Source organism: Microcebus murinus, chromosome 16 (genome assembly GCF_040939455.1).
Source record: "Microcebus murinus isolate Inina chromosome 16, M.murinus_Inina_mat1.0, whole genome shotgun sequence".
Lineage (NCBI taxonomy): Eukaryota > Metazoa > Chordata > Mammalia > Primates > Cheirogaleidae > Microcebus > Microcebus murinus.
In genome coordinates, this window is record NC_134119.1 from 32,132,170 (window position 1) to 32,155,578 (window position 23,409).

Sequence of the window (23,409 nt, forward strand, 5' to 3'; positions counted from 1 at the left end):
ACAAAAGTGAACTTATTTTGTGGTAATTATTGGTGTACTTTTCTGTGAAAAGGTTATACTTCAAGTACCAAGTCCATAAAAATATGGACAGATAGTATGCTGGTGACAGTGTGTAGATAAACAAACACTCATACTTTGTTACTGGGGAGGTAAGTTGACAAAACCTCTTAGCTATGTAAACTGCAGATTTATAAGCATTAAAAAACACATATACTTTTGTTCCAAACGTATATACTCATATGTATATAAATGTATATACCAGATCTTTATTGCAATCTTGTCTCTAAGAGAAAAGGTGTAGAAAAACTCTAAAAGCCCATTAGCTGAGGCATAGGTGAATAAATTATGGTACAATTATACAGGGAATAGTATTTAGCTATTTAAAATGAGGCAAATTTACATGTACTGAAATGATACTATCCTCAAACTCAAGAGTTACATGAAAAAAGCAAGGTGCACAGAAGAGCATACCTGTGTATCCAGTATGCCACTCTACGTGGGGAGAAAATAAACTAAGGTGGTGGGGGATATTTACACACACATGCACACACATTCATATTCCCAAAGAATATCTTTAGAAGGACACAAAGAAACTAATAATCACAATTGCTTCTGAGGAGGGATCAGTGGGAAATTGGGGGAGACACTTTTCACTTTGTATCTTTAAAACAATGTGGATATATTATCGATTCAAATAAATTAATTCTTCTAAAGTAAAAACTAAGCTGCTTCAAAACAGGTGAATGCCACGGAGCTTCTAAAAGTTAAAATCTGAAATGTCTACTATAAATTCTCAAATACTTCCTGTTTCCCATTTTAAGAGTTACATTCTCAAACCATAAAGTAGTAGTAATAGTAGTAGTAATAATAAGTAGCTACTTACATCAACACCTCCAAACAAGTCAAAAATATAAGTATTTGGATAAGTGGTTTCTTGGGTAAGTTTCCTGTCTTCAGTAACAAATGCCATAGCCTCCATGGAGAGAAGAGGAGAAATTTCCTAGTTTAAAAAGGTACATAGAGACATTCCATATAAGTAATCAACACAGACCACACACTAAAATACCAGTTTGAGCACAAAGATAACCCCCCAGTGAACCACACTTCCTAGTATTCAGGCCCCTGCAGAGCCCTTTTCCATGCTGAACTTAGGCTGATGTGACTTGCTTCAACTAACAGAACATGGCAGAAGTGACACTATGCCACTTCCAACATAAGCCTCCTTTTAGCTTTTGCCACTTTGGAACCCAACTGTCATGCTGTGAGAAGTTCAACATAGCCACGTGGGGAAGCCACAGGGAAGAGGGCAAGACTGATACCCTTCGCTGATCTCCACCTGATGGCCAGCACCAACTTGCCAGGGATGTGAGCGAGGCCATTTTGGACATTCCAAATATCTCAGTACCCCACCCAACACCACATGAAGCAGAACAACCACTTAATCAACCAAGAATTGTGAGAGATAAATGGTGCTTGTTACTTCAAGCTACTAGGTTTTACGGTGACTGGCTCTGCAGCAACAACCAAATCACTGCTCAAATATCACCTGCTGCAGGAACCCCCAGCCAGAAACAATCTGATGTTCTAAACTCCCAAAGCAATTTAAAACTCATTTGTGGCATTTAGCACTTTTACTTTGTACCTATTCACAAACCTATGTTATTTCTTCCCTACACTAAATGCTCCTTAAAGATAAGACTGGGACATATTCTATGTATTCCCCACAGGTCCCTAGATACTGCAGGTATTTGATATGGTAGACACAGAGTAGCAGTTCTCAGATTTTGGGGGCCATAGAATCCCTCATTCATGTGGAACAAGGCTAAGAGAAAAAAATTCTTACAGAAAAACCCAGAATGTGGTAAGGTTCAAGTAAGTATTTGTTGAATGAATAAAGAAATAATGATCACATAGCAAGGACTCGAAAATTTCCAATTAACTTCCCTCGCCCTTAATCTCACCTCAATCTCATATCTCAGAAATTCTGCAGGAATCAAATAATGTGGAATGTTTTGCAAAACATTCTTAAAGAACTATAAAAGCTATAATTTCTATCACTCAGACTGTGAGAAGATTAAGAATATGTTTTAAAAGTAAAGAGTAAGCTTGTTTAGTTTCTATTATATTTTTTTTTTTTGAGACAGAGTCTCACTTTGTTGTCCAGGCTAGAGTGAGTGCTGTGGCGTCAGCCTAGCTCACAGCAACCTCAAACTCCTGGGCTCGAGTGATCCTTCTGCCTCAGCCTCCCGAGTAGCTGGGACTACAGGCATGCGCCACCATGCCCGGCTAATTTTTTTTATATATATATCAGTTGGCCAATTAATTTCTTTCTGTTTATAGTAGAGACGGGGTCTCGCTCTTGCTCAGGCTGGTTTTGAACTCCTGACCTTGAGCAATCCGCCCACCTCGGCCTCCCAAGAGCTAGGATTACAGGCGTGAGCCACAGCGCCCGGCCTCTATTATATTTTACAATAACTTACTATGTGACATAATCAAAACCTCACCTCTGAATAACACTATGTCATTTAGTTTCATTATGATCAAATATAACTTACATGGGTTTTAACTGCAGCTAGAGCTGTTGGCTCTATATTCAAATTTGGGGCCAGCCCCAAGCTAAAGTTTAGATAAGGTAACTCCACATCTACTGAATTAGAAATTTTAGGGTGAGGCCCAGCACTCTGTGCTTTAACAAACCCTCCAGGTGACTCTGATACACACTCCTGTAATGTCTTTGCATTGTTTTCCATCCATCTCCCAACTATCAAACTTAGCCCCTTCAATCTTCTTATGTTAGTGATAATTTTCAACAACCAGAAGGCCCTTTCCATGAGCCTTCAGTAATATGGGATCTTTTAAATTCTGTTTCAAAAGAATATCATCCCAACTCTAGAACACAGTGTTGACCTCCCAAATTAATTAAGCAAGCATTGCCACAAAATAAGCATGAATAAAGCCCAAAGGATATGCACAGGGAATCCAGTGGTGATTATCTCTGGATGGTGGAATTATAGGTGATTTTTATTTTCTTTGCACTTTTTCTGAACTCAAATTTTCTACAGCTCACACAATAAAAACAAACTATTTTAAAAAAGAAGACAGAGGGAAAATAAAAAGCAGACAGCATTTGTCACCCAGAGGCCCTGAATACAGTCCCTCCCTGCTAAGAGTTACCTTGAGGATGTTTTGGCACTCAACGAAGTCACTATGGAGGTGGCTGGTGGCATACAGCTTAAGGAGCAATTGAGGAATTCCACTCCATTTGCATTGTTTGTCCCTCTCCGCCAAAAAAGTCTCAGTGAACTGTTAATCAACAACAACAAAAAACAGGAACATTTTACTGGTGAGGAAAGAACTACTAGTAGATATGGCAAAAGAGAGCAGCTGACTTCCAAACCCACCTAGGACAAACAATTCAAAAGCCTCTTTTCAGAAATCTTTAAAAGCTCCCCAATCCTTGCCTTGGGATAAAATACACTTCATAATCTCCTACCTACTTTCATTTCCAGCCTCATCTCTTTCCCAATGCATACTCTAGGTTCTAAATGCATCTGTTCTCTCCTATGCCTCTCTGTACAAGTTCTTCCCTTAACATGTTCTGTTCCCTGTCTTCTACCCAAAATGTTCCTTCTTCAAGATGCAAACCAAACCACCATAAATCTTCTTTGGCCTTACTTATTCTCCTTTCTAAGTGATTAGATGCCTCTCCCTTAGGGCTTTATCTACTGTATAATTTATCCTATTGTATCACAATTAATGGTTCATTTGTCCCCTTCCTCCTCTGGACCACAAACTACTTCAGAGTATGTACCAGGCTGTGTGCCTGTTTTCCCCTCCTTCTCTTTCTCTTCTTTCCCCACCACTCTCAACTCACTCACAAGACTACCTGGCACAGAGCAGGGACTAAGTAAATGTTTGAAGGCATGAACAACAGCAATAACACAATGACAGGAACACTAATCAGTTATGACAGTTTTCACTAACACTTTGGGACATACCATTATCAGGGGCCAGATGTGAAATATTTTCATGTGCATTTATCCCTCAACCAGATCAAAAGCTCCTTGGAACTGTTAGTGCAGGACAAGCAGGTCTTATAACGTTTTAGTTCTATCCTGACACATATCAGTCCTATGATAATGGAGAAGTCCCATTATCCTTTTTGAGCTTGTTTACTCAGATTGTAAAACTAAAGATAATACAGGCAGTAATGGGAGGGAATGAAATGTTTGGGAGAATGATTCATATTAGGGTGAAACATAGGAAATTACCACTTCTGTAGATCAAAAATGACTGAGTATCAGCAATTTCATATTGTTCAAGCAAGCTCAAAAACAATGGAAAAACATCTTTCCTTTCCTTGAAAGGCAAAAAAGAAAACAAACATGGTTATAGGAGCCAGCAAAAGTAGTGCTTACAGAGAAATTTATAGCTGTAAACACCAATACGAATAAGAGATATCATAATTCAATAATCTAAACATCCACCTTTGAAAAACTAGGAAAAAAGGAGTAAACTAAACCCAAAGCGAGCACAAGAAAGGAAGTAAAAAAGATTGTAGCAGAAATAAATGAAATAAAGAACAGAAAAATAATAGAGAAAAATCAATAAAACCAAATAAAATCAAGGTTCTTTAAAAAGATCAACGAAACCGACAAACCTTTAGCTACCAATGACCAACTTATATGATTCAAATTACAGGTTGAACATCCCAAATCCAAAATCCAAAACATTGTAAAATCAGAAACTTTTTGAGTACTGACACGATGCTCAAAGGAAATACTCACTGGAGCATTTTGGACTTTGATTTCTGGATTTGGGATTCTCAACAGATAAATATAATGCAAATATTCCAAGATCTGAAACACTTCTAGTTCCAAGCATTTCAGATAAGGGATACTCAACCTGTAGTGATTAAAAATAGCAAAACCCACAGAGAAAAGTCCAAGTTCAGATAGATGGTTTCAGTGGTATATTCTACCAAACTGTTAAAGATGAATTAACACCAATACTTCAGACTTTTCCATAAAATAGAAGGGAACATTGCCCAACTCATTCTATGAGGCCAGTATTAATTACCCTGATACCAATTCCAGACAAATACATCACAGGAAAACTACAGATCAATATCACCTGTGAATATAGATGCAAAAATCCTCAGCAAAACACTACCAAACTAAATCCAGCCAACATATAAAAAGGATTATATCCCATGATCAAGCAAGATTTATCCCAGGAATGCAAGGAGGGTCCAACATATGAAAATCAATGTAATACAACATATTAATAGACTACAGGACAAAACCCACATGATACATCAATAGATGCAAAAGAAAACGTGACAAAAATCACTCTTTTCATGAAAGAGCCCACTAAACAAGGAATAAAAGTAATTCTTCAATATGTTAAAAGACATTTACAAAAAGTCCATACATAGTTAACATCCTACTTAATAGCGAAAGACTAAGATTGGGAAAAAAACAAGGATGCCCACACTCACTAATTCTATTTGACACTGTGCTAGAAATTCCAACTTGGGCAATTAGGCAAGTAAAAGACAAGGCACTCAGATGGGAAAGGAAGAAGTAAAATTATCTCTATTTGCAGATGACATGATCTTGCATACAGAAAACCCTAAGGAATCCACAGCACAAGAAAAACTATTGGAGCTAATAAGTTCAGCAAGGTTTCAGGATACAAAGATCAATATACAAAATTCAGCTATTATTTCTATCCACTTGTAATAAACAATTTAAAAATGCAATTCCAGGCTGGGCACGGTGGCTCGCGCCTATAAATCCTAGCACTCTGGGAGGCCAAGACAGGAGGATTGCTTGAGGTCAGGAGTTCAAAACCAGCAAGAGCGAGACTCCATCTTTACTATAAATAGAAAGAAATTTATTGGCCAACTAAGATATACATAGAAAAAATTAGCTGGGCATGGTGGTGCATGTCTGTAGTCCCAGCTACTTAGGAGGCTGAGGCAGTAGGATTCCTCAAGCCCAGGAGTTTGAGGTTGCTGTGAGCTAGGCTGATGCCATGGCACTCACTGTAGCCTGGGCAACAAAGTGAGACTCTGTCTCTAAAATAAAATAAAATATAAAATAAAATATAAAATAAAATAAAATAAAATAAAAATAAAAATGCAATTCCATTCCAGAGGAGGGAGGGAGTAAGGTAGGTAGGTCGGTCGGTCCATTTGTAATAGCATCAAAAAGAATACTTAGGAATAAATTTAATGAAGGAGTACACAACTTATACAAAGAAACTACAAATCACCATTGAAAGAAATTAAAGGAGGCCTAAAAAAATGGAAAAACATCTTATGATGATGAGAAGACTTAATATTGCTAAAATGACAATACTCTCCACATTAATTCAATGTGATTCCTACAGAAATACCAGCTGGCTTCACTGCAAAATTGACAAGCTAATCTTAAAATTCTTATGGAATGGAAGGACCCAGAAGAGCCAAAACAATTTTAGAAAAGAACGAAGTTGAAGGAATCATGCTTCCTAATTTCTAAACTTATTACAAGGCTACATACAGTAAGACTGCATGGTGCTAACATAAGGACAGACATCTAGACCAATGGAATAGCACTGAGATTCGAAAAACCCTTACATGCTGATTTTTTGATAAGTGTGTCAAGACTATTCAATGAGAAAAAGAATGGTCTTTTTACCAAATATCACTAGGACAACTGGATATCTATAAACAAAAGAATGAAGATGGACTTTCTCACACCATATATAAAAACTAACATAAAATAAGGTCAGGTGCTGTGTCTCATGCCTGTAATCCTAGCACTCTGGGAGGCCAAGGTGGGTGGACTGCTCAAGGTCAGGAGTTCAAAACCAGCTCTGAGCAAGAGCGAGACTCCGTCTCCACTTAAAAATAGAAAGAAATTAGCTGGACAACTAAAAATATATAGAAAAAATTATCCGGGCATGGTGGCGCATGCCTGTAGTCTCAGCTACTCGGGAGGCTGAGGCAAAAGGATCACTTGAGCCCAGGAGTTTGAGGTTGCTGTGAGCTAGGCTGATGTCACGGCACTCTAGCCTGGGCAACAGAGTGAGACTCTGCCTCAAAACAACAACAACAACAACAACAAAAACACAAAATAGATCAAAAGCCTAAATGTAAGAGCTAAAACAATAAAACTCTCAGAAGAAAATAAAGGTGCAAATTTCACTGCCTTAGATTAGGCAATATTTTCTTAGTTATAACACCTAAAATACAAACAACCACAGAAAAAACAGATAAATTGGACTTCATCAAAGTTTATAACTTTTGTGGGTTTAAGTTTTTGCGTATGCATGAAAACTTTATCAAAGTTATTCATTGAATAAATTCACCCCATTCACAATGTTATCACTTATAACACTCTAAGGTTACTATGCCTTTATTTCAAATTATACTACACATTATTCCCTCAAGATGAACTTTTAAACACCAAAGTCTTGGCTCATAAAAATGGCACCTTCAGAAGGGGCAATTTCCACTCAGTTTTTTGTGGCATTATTCCAGGCTAGTTTCTCTCACTAATTAAAAAAACCTTCAAAATGTTCACTTTTAACACAAAGTCTTTCCATCCAAAAATGTGGCTACATTTTTTTCCCCTAATGACTACATACATAGATGGGTAGTAGAAAGAAAAGAAAGATGAAAACCAAAAGGCGGCCATTAAAATAAATGGATCAGGCCATGCGTGGTGGCTCACACCTGTAATCCTAGCACTCAGGGAGGCTGAGGCGGGAGGATCATTCAAGGTCAGGAGTTTGAAACCAGCCTGAGCAAGAGTGAGACACCTGTCTTCTGCTTAAAAAAAATAGAAAGAAATTAATTGGCCAACTAAAAATATATAGAAAAAATTAGCCGGGCATGGTGGCACATGCCTGTAGTCCTAGCTACTGGGTAGGCTGAGGCAGAAAGATTGCTTGAGCCCAGGAATTTGAGGTTGCTATGAGCTATGCTGACACCACGGCACTCTAGCCCAGGCAACAGAGTGAGACTCTGTCTCAAAAAAAAAAAAAAAGTAATTGTATATAAGAAATATTTGACTCATGGCAATTAAAAAATGGCAACTAGGGTATGTTAATAGCCAGGTGCTTGAGTCATCACTGAATATGTTAAGAGAATGAAGCTAGTCCAAGATGACAAGTGGGAATATACAATTATCACTGAACTTCATTCTTTACAACCAATACTCTCAGCCAACAGGAAATCTAGTTATGTCTAAATTCCCATGTTCAATGATTTTTCCTGGGTTTAGTACATTAGTCATTTTCTTTACTCCAACTTCTTTATGAGTTCTTTCCTATCAATCTAAGTGTATTTTGAGGCTATAAATACTTTAAATGACGAGATTTTTCTAGGGCACATTTGAAAATGTTTGTATGAAAAGAAAAGCCATTTGTTTTGCCTGGGAAGACACAAGCTCAATGTAGAAGTTTCTCAATGGGAAAAAGCTCAACTTTCTTCCTTCCCACCACGTCGGTCCCATATTATTTCCCAAACTTTTCAAATTTGTTCTCCATGGCTTCCCTAAGGATAAAAATCAGAGAGCAAACAATTGAGCTTAAGGATAGCTAGGGTTAAAAATGCAAGAAAATGTTAACATGCAAGCAATAGTCCAGACACATGTTAATGAATTATTGTATATGAGATTTGCATTGATGAGTAGGGCTCTGAGTATACCAAATTATCACACAAATCATTGTCCCTTGAGACTTTGGGTACTTTTACAGTTTAGTTTTGCAAATGTAATTTTTATAACAAGTTATTTTTAGCCAAATCATACCTTGAAAACTGTTTATAGAAAACTCAAGGAATAAAGTGCTCATTGTGGAAGGTCTTAAAATACATTATTACAGTAGAAAATACAGGAGGTAGAAGACAATTGAAAAGACTAATACAACCCTTAGATTCAAATGTATAGCTCCTGTAGCTACTTAAAACAGTTTTAGAAACCAAATCTAGCAATTCCTATAACCACAGAAAAAGTTAAAAATTTGCCATGAAAGCCCTAATATCATGCATGATATATGGAGGTAGAAAGAGGTAAGAACCAGGACATGAGACATGACATTTTTATCTACAACTACTGTTTGCTTTACTGGGGTTGTATTTTCAAAATTCAGTCACCTTCTTCGGCTTCAGACTCAGATTCTTCTTCAGCATTTTTGAGCCACTCTTCAAACTTTTTCATTTCCTGAAGGATGACACTTTTCCCCTTGGCAACACGTACATCTTTACACCACTTCAGAATGGGCTCTTCGCTCAGGACTTTAGCTTTATAAAATAGCGCTATTTTCTGGAAGGCTTTCATAAAATGAATGTAGTCATAGCAATACTCCTAAATCTACAGTAACAGAGTCAGCTCAGACTGACCCTGAGTAGTAAAGGCAGCAAGTAGAGGGCTGTATTGCTTCAAGTGCTTGATGGCTTGCTCTGCTACAAGCTCCCTTTTTTGTTCCACTCCATGGTGCTCATTACATTTGACCAGACTATTCCAATGACAACCAGTTCTGGAATTTTTCTTGCCATCTCCTCCTTGACATACAAAATTATATCCATAAATGGATCAGCATGGGACATCTGTTCTTGAAGCTCCCTACAAGTTCCTACAGTTTCAGTTTGCTGATTCCAAACATACTCTGAAACCTCTTTCAAGCATGCCTCAGTAAAATACTTTGTCAAGTGTTCAATGCCTTGCTTATTGGCAGGAAAAAAATTTCATCAGTCTGTTATCCAGGTTGACTTTCTGAAGACTTGCAGCTACTGCATTATCTTTTTTCATTGATTCATGATTTAAAGAGCTTTATAGCAAAAGCTGGTAAAATCCCTTCTTTAACCAAATTCTTATTATAAAGGTTATTAAGAATGGATGAATGTATTAAGTGTTCCTTAAGCCAGAAGAATAACGGTCAACATAATCAGCTTCTTCCTTTCCAACTCTGAAAAACCCTTTAAGAACAGCAGTAGCTTTTTTACTTCATCTTCAAAACCTTTCTCGGGGTATCTGTAGCACCTGATTAACTTAAAATCTTGAGCAAATGCTTGCATACTCTCTAAGTCTTGTGCTGTGAACACACAGACATCTGCACCCATTATGTCATCTGCTAGTGTATTACCTGGGGCCAGCATGTCACCAGCCACCAGAATGTCAAAGAGTGGTTCTGCATATCATCAGTAATCAAGTTTTGCTCCAGAAGCATCAAGAAACTTAGCTACTGCTTCCAAATCAGTACCAATTTCAGTCAAGCCTTGAATCAGTCTTGAAACTAAGTAGGACCAAACCTCTCTTTTTCAGGTTTTAAAACATTAGCCTGATAGCATTGGCTTTTACTACCTTTGATTATTCATAAAAGACATCCGAATTTAAGGTAAAGAGAAAAGAGCCAGAAATCTCCAATGTGGTAACAACTGCAGTAGTATACATCTGTGACAAGAACACAAAACCTCTCTGCTTTAAAGGGCTATATCAAGAAAGGGAAAACACAACCGACAGAACAGGAAAAAATATTTGTAAATCATCTATCCGATAAGATCTAATGTCCAGAATACATAAAAAACTCATCAACTCAACAATAAAAAGACAAATAACCCAATTTAAAAACAGGCAACAGGCCGGATATCAAAAACCCTATAATAGAAACAAAGAATGCCTTTGATGGGCTCATCAGTATACTGGACATGACCAAAGAAATAATCAGTGAGCTTGAAGATATGCCAAAAGAAACTTCCCAAACTGAAAGAGGAAAAAGAAAAAACAAAAACAGAATATCCAAGAACTATAGGACAATTATAAAAGGTGTAACATATGTGTAACCAAAATACTAGAAAAAGAGAGAAAGGAGAAGAAATATTTGAAATAATAATGGTTGAGAATTTTCCAAAATTAATGACAGACAACAATTCATAAATCTAGGAAGCTCAGAGAACACCAAGAAGGATAAAATTTTTTTAAACCTCAAAAGCAAAAATCTACTACATGTAAAGCATATCATATTCAAGGTTTGTTTGTTTAAAAAAAAAAAAAGATAAAGAGAAATCTTGAAAGAAACCAGAGGGGCCTAGCATGGTTGCTCATGCTTGTAATGCCAGCACTTTGGAAGATCAAGGCTGGAGGACCACCTGAGATCAGAAGCTCGAGACCAATCTGGGCAACATAGTGAGACCCACTCTCTAAAAACAAAAATAAAAAACAATTAGCCAGGCCGGGCGCGGTGGCTCACGCCTGTAATCCTAGCACTTTGGGAGGCCGAGGCGGGCGGATTGCTCAAGGTCAGGAGTTCGAAACCAGCCTGAGCGAGACCCCGTCTCTACCAAAAATAGAAATAAATTAATTGACCAACTAAAAATATATATACAAAAAATTAGCCGGGCATGGTGGCGCATGCCTGTAGTCCCAGCTACTCGGGAGGCTGAGGCAGTAGGATCCCTGAGCCCCGGAGATTGAGGTTGCTGTGAGCCAGGCTGACGCCACGGCACTCACTCTAGCCTGGGCAACAAAGTGAGACTCTGTCTCAAAAAAAAAAAAAAAAAAAAACAATTAGCCAGACATACTGGTACACAGCTGTAGTCCCAGCTACTCAGGAGGCTGAGGCCAGAGGATCACTTGAACCCGGGAGTTCGAGGCTGCAGTGAGCTATGATTGTGCCACTGCACTGTAGCCTGAAGTGTCTCTAAAAAATTTAATTAAAAAAATAATAAAAAAGAAGCCTAGGGCAGAAAAGAACCCTTACCTATAGTGGAAGTAGGATATGATTTACATTGGGCTTCTTATCAGAAGCCATGCAAATAAGGAGAGTAAAGTGAAATGTTTAAAGAATTGGGAGGGGAAAAAAAAACCCACCAACCTAGAATTCTTAATCCCATGAAATTATCCTTCAAAAGTGAAGGAAAAATGAAGATTTTCTTAGACAAACAAAAACTGAGGGAATTTTCACCAGCAGACCTGCCTTATAGGAGACATTAAAAGTAGTTCTTCAGGCAGGGCCCGGTGGCTGATGCCTGTAATCCTAGCACTCTGGGAGGCCGAGGCGGGAGGATTGCTCGAGGCCAGGAGTTCGAACTCAGCCTGAGCAAGAGACCCTATCTCTACTAAAAATAGAAAGAAATTAATTGACCAACTAAAACTATATATACAAAAAATTAGCCGGGCATGGTGGCACATGCCTGTAGTTCCAGCTACTCAGGAGGCTGAGGCAGTAGTATTGCTTGAGCCCAGGAGATTGAGGTTGCTGTGAGCTAGGCTGACACCACGGCACTCAATCTAGCCTGGGCAACAAAGTGAGACTCTGTCTCAAAAAAAAAAGAAAAAAGGCTGGGCGCAGTGGCTCATGCCTGTCGTCCTAGCTTTCTGGGAGGCCAAGGCAGGCAGATAGCTGCTACTTCAAGGGTTCGGCACCAGCCTGAACATAGCCTGAGGACAATCAGAGCCCGTCTCTAAATCTAGAAAAAAAAAAAAGTAGTTCTTCAGTGAGAAGGAAAATGACATAGGCTGGAAACTTGGACATACATAAAGAATACTGAAAAAGGAATAAATGAATGTAAAATAAAAATTACTTTTTTATTCTGAATGAATTTAATAATTGTTCAAACAAATAATAGTAACAATGCATTAGATGATAATAGCATTTGGATATGTGACATGAGTGATAGCAATGTTTTCAGTGGTAGGAAGGAAGAATACTATCTTGTACCATCCACAAAGCAGCAGTGTCATTAAAAGTGGACTTAGCCGGGCGTGGTGGCTCACGTCTGTAATCCTAGCACTTTGGGAGGCTGAGGCGGGTCTCAAAAAAAAAAAAAAAAAAGTGGACTTAGATTCATTGTAAGTGTATACTGCAAATTCTAGGGCAATCACTAAAAATGTTTTAAAAATAAGTATAACTGATACACTAAGAGAAGAGAGATAATGGAATCACATAACATGCTCAATTATATCCAGAAAAAGCAGAAAAAGAGGAAGAAGATAAAAAAACAAGTGTAACAAATAGAAAACAGGTACATATATGGTATATATTAACCCACTACATAAATAATCACTATAAATGTTTATGCATGGTCTAAACATAACAATCAAAAGATAGAGACTACTAGAGTGGATAAAAAAACAAGATCCAATGATATGTTGTCCCTAAGAAACCCACTTTAAATATAAAGATAGGTTAAAAGTAAAGGGATGGAGAAAGATAAACCACGCTAACACTAAAAAAAAGGAAGCTAGAGTAGTTATTAATTTCAGAAAAAACAGACTTCATAAAAAAAATTATCTGGGTAAAGAGGGTCATTTCATAATGACAAAAGGGGTCAATTCTCCAAGACTTAACAATACTTAACATTTATGTACCTAACAGCAGCATGTCAGAATATATCAGGCAAAAACTGCCTAAAAGAACTGCCAGGAGAAACTAACAAATCTACTAGTATAGTTGAACCTCAACACCCCTATCTCAGGCAGAAAACCAGTAAGAATATAGTTGACCTGAATATCACCATCAGTCAATTGGCTCTAATTGACATTTACAGAATACTTCATCCAATAACAGCTAATACACATTATTCTCAAACTCACATGGAACACTTCACCAAGATAGACACATTCTGGACCATAAAGTATACTTCAGCAAGTTTAAAAAAATAGAAATTATACAAAGTATGTTCTCAGACCATACTGGAATTAGGCTAGAAACTATTAATAACAGAAAGATAGTTGGAAATCCCAATAATCATCGTCGGAGATTAAACAACCCATTTCTAAATAACATGGATCAAAGAAGTCTAAGAGAAATTTTAAAATACAATATTTTTAACTAAATGAAAATAGAACTTGTTTAAGTTTGTGGGATGTAGCCAAAAGTAGTGCTGAAGTTTACAGCATTGGAATGCATATATTAGAAAATAAAACCTACAGTCAATAATCTAAGCTTCCACTTCAGGAAACTAGAGAAAGAAAAGCAATTACAGCCTCAAGCAAGCAGAAGAAAAAAATAATAAAAATGAGAGCAGAAATCACTGAAATTGAAAACAGGAAATCAATAGAAAAAAATTAATAAAAACAAAACCTGGTCCTTTAAAAAGATGAATAAAATTGATAAACTCTAACCAAACTAATCAGGAAAAAAGAAACAAATTATTAATATCTGAAATGTAAGAGGGGTCAGTCACTATTACTAATCCCACAGACATTAAAAGGATGATAAAAGAATACTATGAACAACTCTATGCCCCCAAATTAGATTACTTAGATTAAGATATGCTGAATAAACCATCTATTTTAAAAACTGAGTTAGTGATTTAAAGAATGGGCAAAGTTGGCTGGACACGGTGGCTCACGCCTGTAATCCTAGCACACTTGGGAGGCCGAGGTGGGTGGATTGTTTGAGTTCAAGACCAGCTCAGGAGTTCAAGACCAGCTTGAGCAAGAGCAAGAGCAAGACCCCATCTCTACTAAAAATAGAAAGAAATTAGCTGGACAACTAAAAATATATAGAGAAAAATTAGCCGGGCATGGTGGTGCATGCCTATAGTCCCAGCTGCTGAGGCAGAAGGATTGCTTGAACCCAGGAGTTTAGGTTGCTGTGAGCTAGGCTGACACGGCACTCTAGCCCAGGCAACAGAATGAGACTCTGTCTCAAAAAAAAAAATGGGCAAAGTCTTTGAATAGACATTTTTCCAAAGAAGATATACACATGACCAGTAAGCACATGAAAAGATGCTCAACACTATTAGTCATCAGTGAAATACAAATCAAATCCACAATGAGATACTACTTCATACCTTCTATGATGGCATAATCAAAAAGAAAATAATAAATGTTGGTGAGGGTGTGGAGAAATTGGAACTCTCATACACTTGCCGGTAGGAATGTAAAATGATGAAACCACTCTGGATAACAGTTTGGCAGGTCCTCAAAAGTTAAACACAGAGTTACCATGTGACCCAGCAATTCTATTCCTAGGTGAAACAGAACTGAAAACATATCTTCACAAAAAACTTGTACACAAATGTTCATTAATCATAATAATCAAAAAGCAAAACAATTCAAATGTCCAACTGATGAATGGGTAAATAAAATACAGTACATCCTCACAGTGGAATATTATTCAGCAAGAAAAAGGAATCATGTAGTACTGATACTACAACATGGATAAATTTTGAGATCATTATGCCAAATCAAAGAAATCACTCTCAAAAGGCCACATATTGTTCGATTTTATTAAGATGAGATGTCAAGAATAGCAAATTCATAGAGACAGAAAGATTACTGGCTGGCAAGGGCCAGGGGAAGAGGGGAATTGGAGGGAGCATAAAGTTCATTTTGGTGGCAATAAAATGCTCTAAAACTGATCATGGTGATAGCTGCAAACTTTGTGGATACAGTAAAAACCACTGACTTATACCTTTAAATGGGTGACTTACACAGTATATGAATATCTCAATAAAGCTATCATTAAAAATGAAAATAAATAATGAACATAAGTGAACTTTTAGGGTGATAGAAATGTTCTCAAAGTGGATTGTGGTGATGGTTGCATAACTTCATAAATTTGCTAAAAATCACTGAATTATATACTTACAATGGGTAAGTTTTATCATATGTAAATTATGCTTTAATAAAGCTGTCAAAAATATATTTAAAAAAAGAAAAGAAGAGAAAAAAGGAACACAGCACAGGACATTTAAAAAGCAAATGCTGTATTAAGCAAATATAGTTAAACCCAAAACTTTAGTTATTATATTAAATGTAAATGTGCTAAATGATTCAATTAAAAACAAAGTTTGTTATACTGCCTGCCAAAGAAACAGTTACAGAAAGGCTAAAAGAATGGGAAATAATATACGATGTAAACATATACTGAAAGAAAGGTAGTATAACTATATTAAAATAAGCAAGAGCAAAGCAAAAAGCATTACCAGAGATAGGTATTTTACAAGGATAAAAATGTCAACCTGGATTAATTTAACAGTTCTAAATTTGAATGTATCTAATAAAAGCTTCAACCTATACAAAGCAAAAACTGACTAGACTAAAAGGAGAAATAAGGAAATCCATAATCATATGGGGAGATTTTTATACATCTCTTATAAAACCAACATACACAAATAAAAATTTAGTAAGAATATAGAATACTTTAACACAATTAAGCAAAATTGACACACCTACAGCACTATATCTAATAACTACTCTCTACTCATTCTTTACAAGCACACAGAGAGCATTAACAAAACGAATAATTGCTAGCTCACAGCGTAAATGTCAACACATTTAAACGAACTGAAATATAGACTATGTTTTCCAATGCAGTGCAGTTAACTTAAAATCTGTTAACAGAAAGACAACTATAAAATCCCCATCTTTGGCAATGAAGAAATATACTTCTAAGAAAATTCATGGGCCAAAGAAGAAATGAAAGTGAATATTCAAAAAGATTCTGAAATAATAAAAACACTACATATCAAAGCTCAGAGGGTACAATTGAAGCCATTCTTAGTGACCATTATAAACTTGATACCAAAATGTGTCAAAAGAAAAACTGTAGGCCAAATTTAGCAATTTATAAAAAGGATGAAAATGTGTATGAGAAATTAAAAGTTGGCTTAATATTTTAAAATTTTATTCAATGCTATTCATATTAATAATATAAAGGAGAATAATTATATGAACATTTCAATTGACACAGAAGAAGCATTTTTTTTTTTTTTTTGAGACAGAGTCTCACTTTGTTGTCCAGGCTAGAGTGAGTGCCATGGCGTCAGCCTAGCTCACAGCAACCTCAAACTCCTGGGCTCGAGTGATCCTTCTGCCTCAGCCTCCCAGGTAGCTGGGACTACAGGCATGCGCCACCATGCCCGGCTAATTTTTTTTATATATATATCAGTTGGCCAATTAATTTCTTTCTGTTTATAGTAGAGACGGGGTCTTGCTCTTGCTCAGGCTGGTTTTGAACTCCTGACCTTGAGCAATCCGCCCGCCTCGGCCTCCCAAGAGCTAGGATTACAGGCGTGAGCCACAGCGCCCGGCCAAGAAGAAGCATTTTGATATAATTCAACATCCACTCAGGGTAAACTCATAAAAAAAGTGAATTTCTGGCCAGGCACAGTGCCTCACACCTGTAATCCTAGCACTCTAGGAGACCAAGGTGGGAGGATCACTCAAGATCAGGAGTTTAAGACCAACCTGAGCAAGAGTGAGACCCTGTCTCTACTAAAAATAGAAAGGAATTAGCTGGACAAAAATATATAGAAAAAAAATAGCTGGGCATGGTGGCACATGCCTGTAGCCCCAGCTACCTGGGAGGCTAAGGCAGGAGGATCACTTTAGCCCAGGAGTTTGAGATTGCTGAGAGCTAGGCTGATGCCACGGCACTCTAGCCTGGGCAACAGAGTGAGACTCTGTCTCAAAAAAACAAACAAAGAAACAACAACAAGTGAATTTCTAATAATAGTATCTGCAGAAGATCTACTGCAAACATCATACTTAATGGTAAAATGTTTAAGCCTTTTTCCCTCTTAGATTAAGAACACGCTACTTCTATTCATCATACTGGAAGTCTCAAGCTTCAAAGTAAGGCAAGATAAATAAAAGACAAAAGATTGGAAAGGATAAAATAAAAACTTTATTTGCAGATAAATTTAGATGATTGTACACATATATAATTCAAAAGAATCTAAAAGTAAATTATTAAAATATAAGCGTAATATATTAATACAAGAGCAATATTTTAAAAAAATCAATCTTACTTTTAAATCACAGCTCTGATTTTAAAAGTTTTAAAAACGCTACTTACAATACCATAAAAAAAAGTCAAATGCCAAGGAATAAATTTAACAGTTATATAAGACTGTTACAAAGAAAACCACAAAATATTATCAAGAAAAATTAAGGAATAACCAAACAGGAACAAAGGGAGGGGATGGGGAGAGGGAGAGAAAAGGAATGTATTGAGTTTAGTAGACTAAAAGCAATCCCAATCAAAATTCTGTTATAAAAACGTACAAGCTAATTATAAAATGTACTATATATGGAAATGGCAAAGGGCCAAAAACAGCCAAGGCAATCTTGACTATAATTAAGTAGGAAAACATACTTGTATTCCATATACTTTAGTCAAAATCAACACCTATAAAGTTAAAGAAAATAAGACAATATTAGCACCAGTATAAATAGACCACAGTAACAATACAGACATGAAACAGACTCCCACATATATAGATAGAAGACTTATAACAAAGGTTATGACTGTTGGGGGATTTCAATAAACAATGGGTCAAACTGTATATCTATATGGAAAACCTCACAGCATACCCAAAAATCAATTTCAAGTACAATGTACATCTAAATGTAAAAAGTAAATCAATAAAGCTTTTAGGAGATACAAAGAATATCTTCATGACCTCAGAGTAGGCAAAGATTCTTAAACAGGATACAAAAAGCATTAACCATAAAAGAAAATAATGATACAATGAATTGTATTCAAAGTAAATCCTTCTGTTCATCAAAAGATCTTTTTAAAGATTAAAAAGGCATGCCACAAAATGCGAGAAAATATTTCCAAAACATGACTACCAAGGGCTCATGGCCAGAAAACAAAGAATTTTAAAAAAGAACTTCCACTCAAAAAAAAAAAAAAAAAAAAAACATGAAACAATGTGCGAAAGATTTAAACAGGCAATTCACAAAAGGGATGTTCAAATGATGGTCAATAAACTGAGAAGGTGCTCAACTGCATTAGTCATCAGGGAAATACAAATTGAAACTGTAATAATATACTTAAATACACCTGGGAGAAAGGTTAAAACTAAAATGACAGACAACACCATGGGTTACTGGGGAAAACAGGGCAAAAGAACTCACATACACTATTCATGGGAATGTAAATTAGTACAACCAATCAAGAAAGTCTTCAGTAATACCTGCTGATGCTGAACTTACACATAGCCTATATCCCAGCAATTTTAAGCATCTATCCCCCCCCCCCCGGAATTGTGCAAATATGTACCAAAGACAGGTAAAAGAACGTGCATATCAGCATTATTCATAACAGCCAAAAACAAGATCCCAAATACTCCTCAAAAGGAGAATGAATTAACTACAGTCTGTTAATAGAATACTATACTGCAATGAAAATGAATGAACTACAGCTTCCCCAATGTGGATGAATCTAACAATGCTGACTGGAAGAACATACTTGCTTAAAAATAATGGAACAGTACTACTCAAAAATTAAAGGAAAATAACTTCCAACTTAGAATTCTATACCCAGTTAAATTAAGTATACAAGTGTCAGGATAAAACATTTCAGATATGCAAGCTTTTTAAAAAAGTTACCTCCCAGGTACTCTCTCTTGGGAGGCTAAGAGAATATGCTCCAAGAAAAAGAAAGATATAGAGTTCAGGAAACAGGGTCTAAAACATGAGAAGAGAAAATGCTCTGGATTTGGTGAAGAGAAGGCCCAAGAACTCAGCTTTAAAACAGATCTTGTTAAGTAACCAGTCCAAACTGGAGTAGGAGGATGGAGGGCTTCAAGTATTTCTTTAAAAAAAAAAAAAAAATTAAAATTTGGGAACAAATTATAAGTATACAGAAAGCAAAACAAATTTTAAAAGTATGCATTATTAGGAGTGTATGTATATGGTATGATTCCGTTTATATGCCAGCCTAAAAAAGGGCAACAGAATAGGACAGAAAAGAGATGAGTGTTTGCTTGAAGGTGTGGAAAGGGGTTGGCTGACTACTACGATGGAATTTCTATATCCTAGTAGCGAGCATACAACTACATGTATTTGTGAAAACTCAGAACTATACACTAAAAAGTGTAAATTTTATTATGTGAATATTTATAATTCACTTTTTAAAAAGATGGAAAAGAACTGCTTTTCACAGGATAAAAAACAAAACATACAAACCAAATATAATCGTTATATGCTATATATAACTATTGTTATATATAACACATAACTATATATAGTTATGTGTTATACACTATATATACTCTGCTGTAAACAATAATTATACCATCATAATGTAAATACTGAACACCAACAGCCAAAACTGTGATAACACTATATTGGGAGAATGGTGGAGATGAATAAAGTAGAAGTAGCTCTTCTGCCTGTAGTCCTACTACTTTGGGAGGCTGAGGCAGGAGGATCGCTTAAGCCCTGGAGTTCAAGGCTGCACTGTGCTATGATCAAGCCACTGCACTCTACCCCAGGCAACAGAGTGAGACTCTGTCAAAAAAAAAATATATATATTAAAACTTAAAATAAAAAAAAATCATCATTTGGATTTTGTTTTCCTTGTAAACAGCTGAACACTGCGATGAAAGAGCCACGATCCAGTCATCTTCAGTTTAATTACTGGCAGGTATCATATGAGTTTTCTATTGGAGTACTTGTGGTTTGACAGTTTATAGCAGTGACAATCTCTTACATCATGTCTCTAAGCTGTCCACCACAGTCAGAGTGAATATGACATTTCTAGACATTTACAGTTTTCATTATTTTGTCTTTACTTTTCTTTTTAAGTAATTAAAGGCTGAACTCCATAAAGATAAATGTATAACTTGTTTAATGCTAAGTGTATTCAAAGCACTTACTCTGAAAAAGAAAAAAAATTAAAAATATTAAAACAAACTAAAAAAAAAGCTAAGTGTAAGATATCTAATGCCTCAAAATAGCATACTAAGTGCAAGTAAATAGACATCTTAAAGGACAATTAATGAAGATTAAATATCTTGTTATTCTGACAACAAATGTTAACCACTGAACACCTGTGTTAGCTTTAATGGGTTTGGTTTGTGTTGCTTTAATATAATTAGAAGTGAATTTTAGGGCTTGTGAATACAAAAACTTCCTGTTGAAATTAATGGCATTTATAAATTTATGAGAATTTATCCTATCCAGAGGTTTTTCAATATCAAATTACCCTTGACAGGCAAGGGAAGATGACTTAAATCCTTGCGTTTCACAAATACTAATGCTTAAATTGAGGTTAAAACTAGTGCTTATTGAAATTTAAGTGAGTCATCAATCTAAAGAAAAAATATGTAGTAGATAACATTCAGGTCAATTTAGATAGGCCAATAATCATAAAAGAAGCAAGGGCTGGCATTTGGGAAACAGAAAGGGGATCCCATAACCCAGCCTGTCACCAGATTGCCAAACTGAAGGGAATGTAGAGGTGGTGAATCACGACCTGTAGTATGAGTTGCACTGCCCTAGAGCCCAGGGTTTACTTAGTCTATCCTTTCCCTCAACTCCTCTGATCATGCAGGGTCCGTGGTAAGGAATCCAGATTTGATTCTAACTGCAACCTGATAAGCCTAGAGAGTTTTAAGCAAGGGATTTATAAAATCTGATTTGCTTTAAGGATGAAATGTGCTGATGAAAGTAAAGGGCTCAGGAAACACTAAAGCATCCTACCAAAGTATTTTATTACATCGACAGAGGAATGAAGGAAGAAAATAATGCAAACTAAAATCCAAGAAAAATAGGTCCATTCTAAATCATGTGGCCAGTACTCATCTTCCAGGTTTCCCTTATGTCCCATTTAGGAGGATAAGGAAGACTAGGGGAAGATCAGGTTTGGTTGAAGAGGAATCATGATTTTGGTTTTCAAAATATTAAGTTTGAGATGCCCATTAGACATGAGCATGGAAATAGTGAGAGGGCTGTTGGATATACATATGCCTCTGGAGCTAAAGGGAGAAAATAGGAATGAAAATATGGACTCAGGATCCATCAGAATATAGAGCAATTATTAATAGCAATAAAAGCTAACCTTTAGAGCAGGCATCCTCAAACTATGGCCCGTGGGCCAAATGCCACCCACCTAGGACATTTATCCAGCCTGCAGGGTGTTTTTGTCGCAGCTGCCTGTCCTGCTTAGCAGCCAACTCGTCCTGGGCCCACAGTGCACACTCTCCAACCGTTTGAGGGACAGTGAACTGGCCCCCTGTTTAAAAAGTTTGAGGACCTCTGCTTTAGAGCATGCTTACTAAATATCAGTCATTATTTTAAATGCTTTCTTTACTTGTATAAACTCACTTGGTCCTCACCACAACCTTAGGAGGTTAGGTACTATGATTATATTTATTTTATAAATGAAGAAACTGAGGCATAAAAAGATTACATAACTTGCCTAAAGACATACAGCAAGTACCTACAGAGCCAAGTTTCAAACCTAGATAATCTGACTCTGGAACTCTTTAAAGCTAGGGACTCTTTAAAGCTTGGGGAGTACAGACAGAGATAGAACCGAGATGACAGTATCTCAATTCAAACAATTTCCCCAGTCCTGAGTATCAAGTGCCTGGCATGGTTACAGGCTCTGCAGATACAAAGAAAAATAAGACACAGTCTCTTCAAGAAGCCCAGTCTAATAGCTACTAGCTGAGAGCAACTATTTACTAAACATCTACCATGTGCCACCCTGGCTAAGCTTTTTACACATAATATTTCACTTACTAACAGCCCTATGAGATGTTATTATCACCACTTTAGAAATAAGGAAACTGAGGTTGAGAGAGGTTAAATACTTAACTTAGGTCACTCAGCTAGTAAGTGACAGAACAAGAATTCAACTCAAGTCTACCTTACTTTAAAATCTTGTCTTTTCCAAGGAAATTCCATCACATGCTACATACAACAGAGAACTTTGAAGACATTGTGCTAAGTGAAATAAGCCAGTCACAATAAGAAATTACTGTATGATTCCACTTATATGAGGTTATCTAAACTAGTCAAACTCAGGAGCGGCCAGGAAAGAAAAAAATAAAAATAAACTAGTCAAACCTCAGAGAAACACAAGGTAGGAGGGTGGTTACCAGGAGCTGGGGGAGGGAGAAACCAGGAATTGTTCAGTGGCTAGAGAGTTTTGTCGTATTTGCAAGATGAAAAAGTTCCAAAAATTTGTTTCACCACAATGTAGAATATACTTCACTCTACAAAACTGTACAATTATAAATGGTTAAGCTAGTAAATTTTGTCACATAAATTATTTTTTATCACAATTAAAAATTTTTAAAAATCTGGTCTTTTCCTACTATACCACATGCCATAATGGATGTGCTTACGTGCTTTGAAAATATGGGTAAGCAAATAATTTATTCTCTAGGGTGAGAGAGGGAGGGCTTGTCAAGGAATAGATCAAAGAAAATTACTATGGAAATATTCAGAAGATGAAGTTTCTCACTTTATACTCACTATAGCTCTGGGCAGGTGTCCCTATCTCAACCTCTGAAATAGCTCCTACACTTCTACACAATTATCATTACCACAATAACTTGCCTAAACTAGGCTCAAGAATGTTCCAGTAGCCTTCTATCTCGTGAGCTTTTCTAGGCTCCTCCCATTCTAAGTCATTCAGCACTGGAAAAAAATTAAGTTTCCT

At 36.5% G+C, this 23,409-nt stretch overlaps 1 protein-coding gene and 1 pseudogene across 4 annotated transcripts in view; both read right to left on the reverse strand.

The window, feature by feature from the left end:
- The window catches only part of TRPC4AP (transient receptor potential cation channel subfamily C member 4 associated protein), a 76,299-nt gene that overhangs the window by 50,989 nt on the left and 1,901 nt on the right, over window positions 1-23,409 (reverse strand). For 3 of the 4 annotated variants that reach the window (XM_012754764.2, XM_012754763.2, XM_012754766.3), the window contains exons 2-3: window positions 3,175-3,303; window positions 884-1,000 (exon numbers count right to left, since the gene is read on the reverse strand). The exons of the other annotated variant lie outside the window; for it this stretch is intronic. In XM_012754764.2, coding sequence (XP_012610218.2) covers window positions 884-1,000; window positions 3,175-3,303 — 246 coding nt within the window. The remainder of the gene's footprint in view (window positions 1-883; window positions 1,001-3,174; window positions 3,304-23,409) is intronic. 4 annotated transcript variants of the gene reach the window in all.
- LOC142876888 (eIF5-mimic protein 2-like) lies at window positions 3,305-16,857 on the reverse strand (annotated as a pseudogene).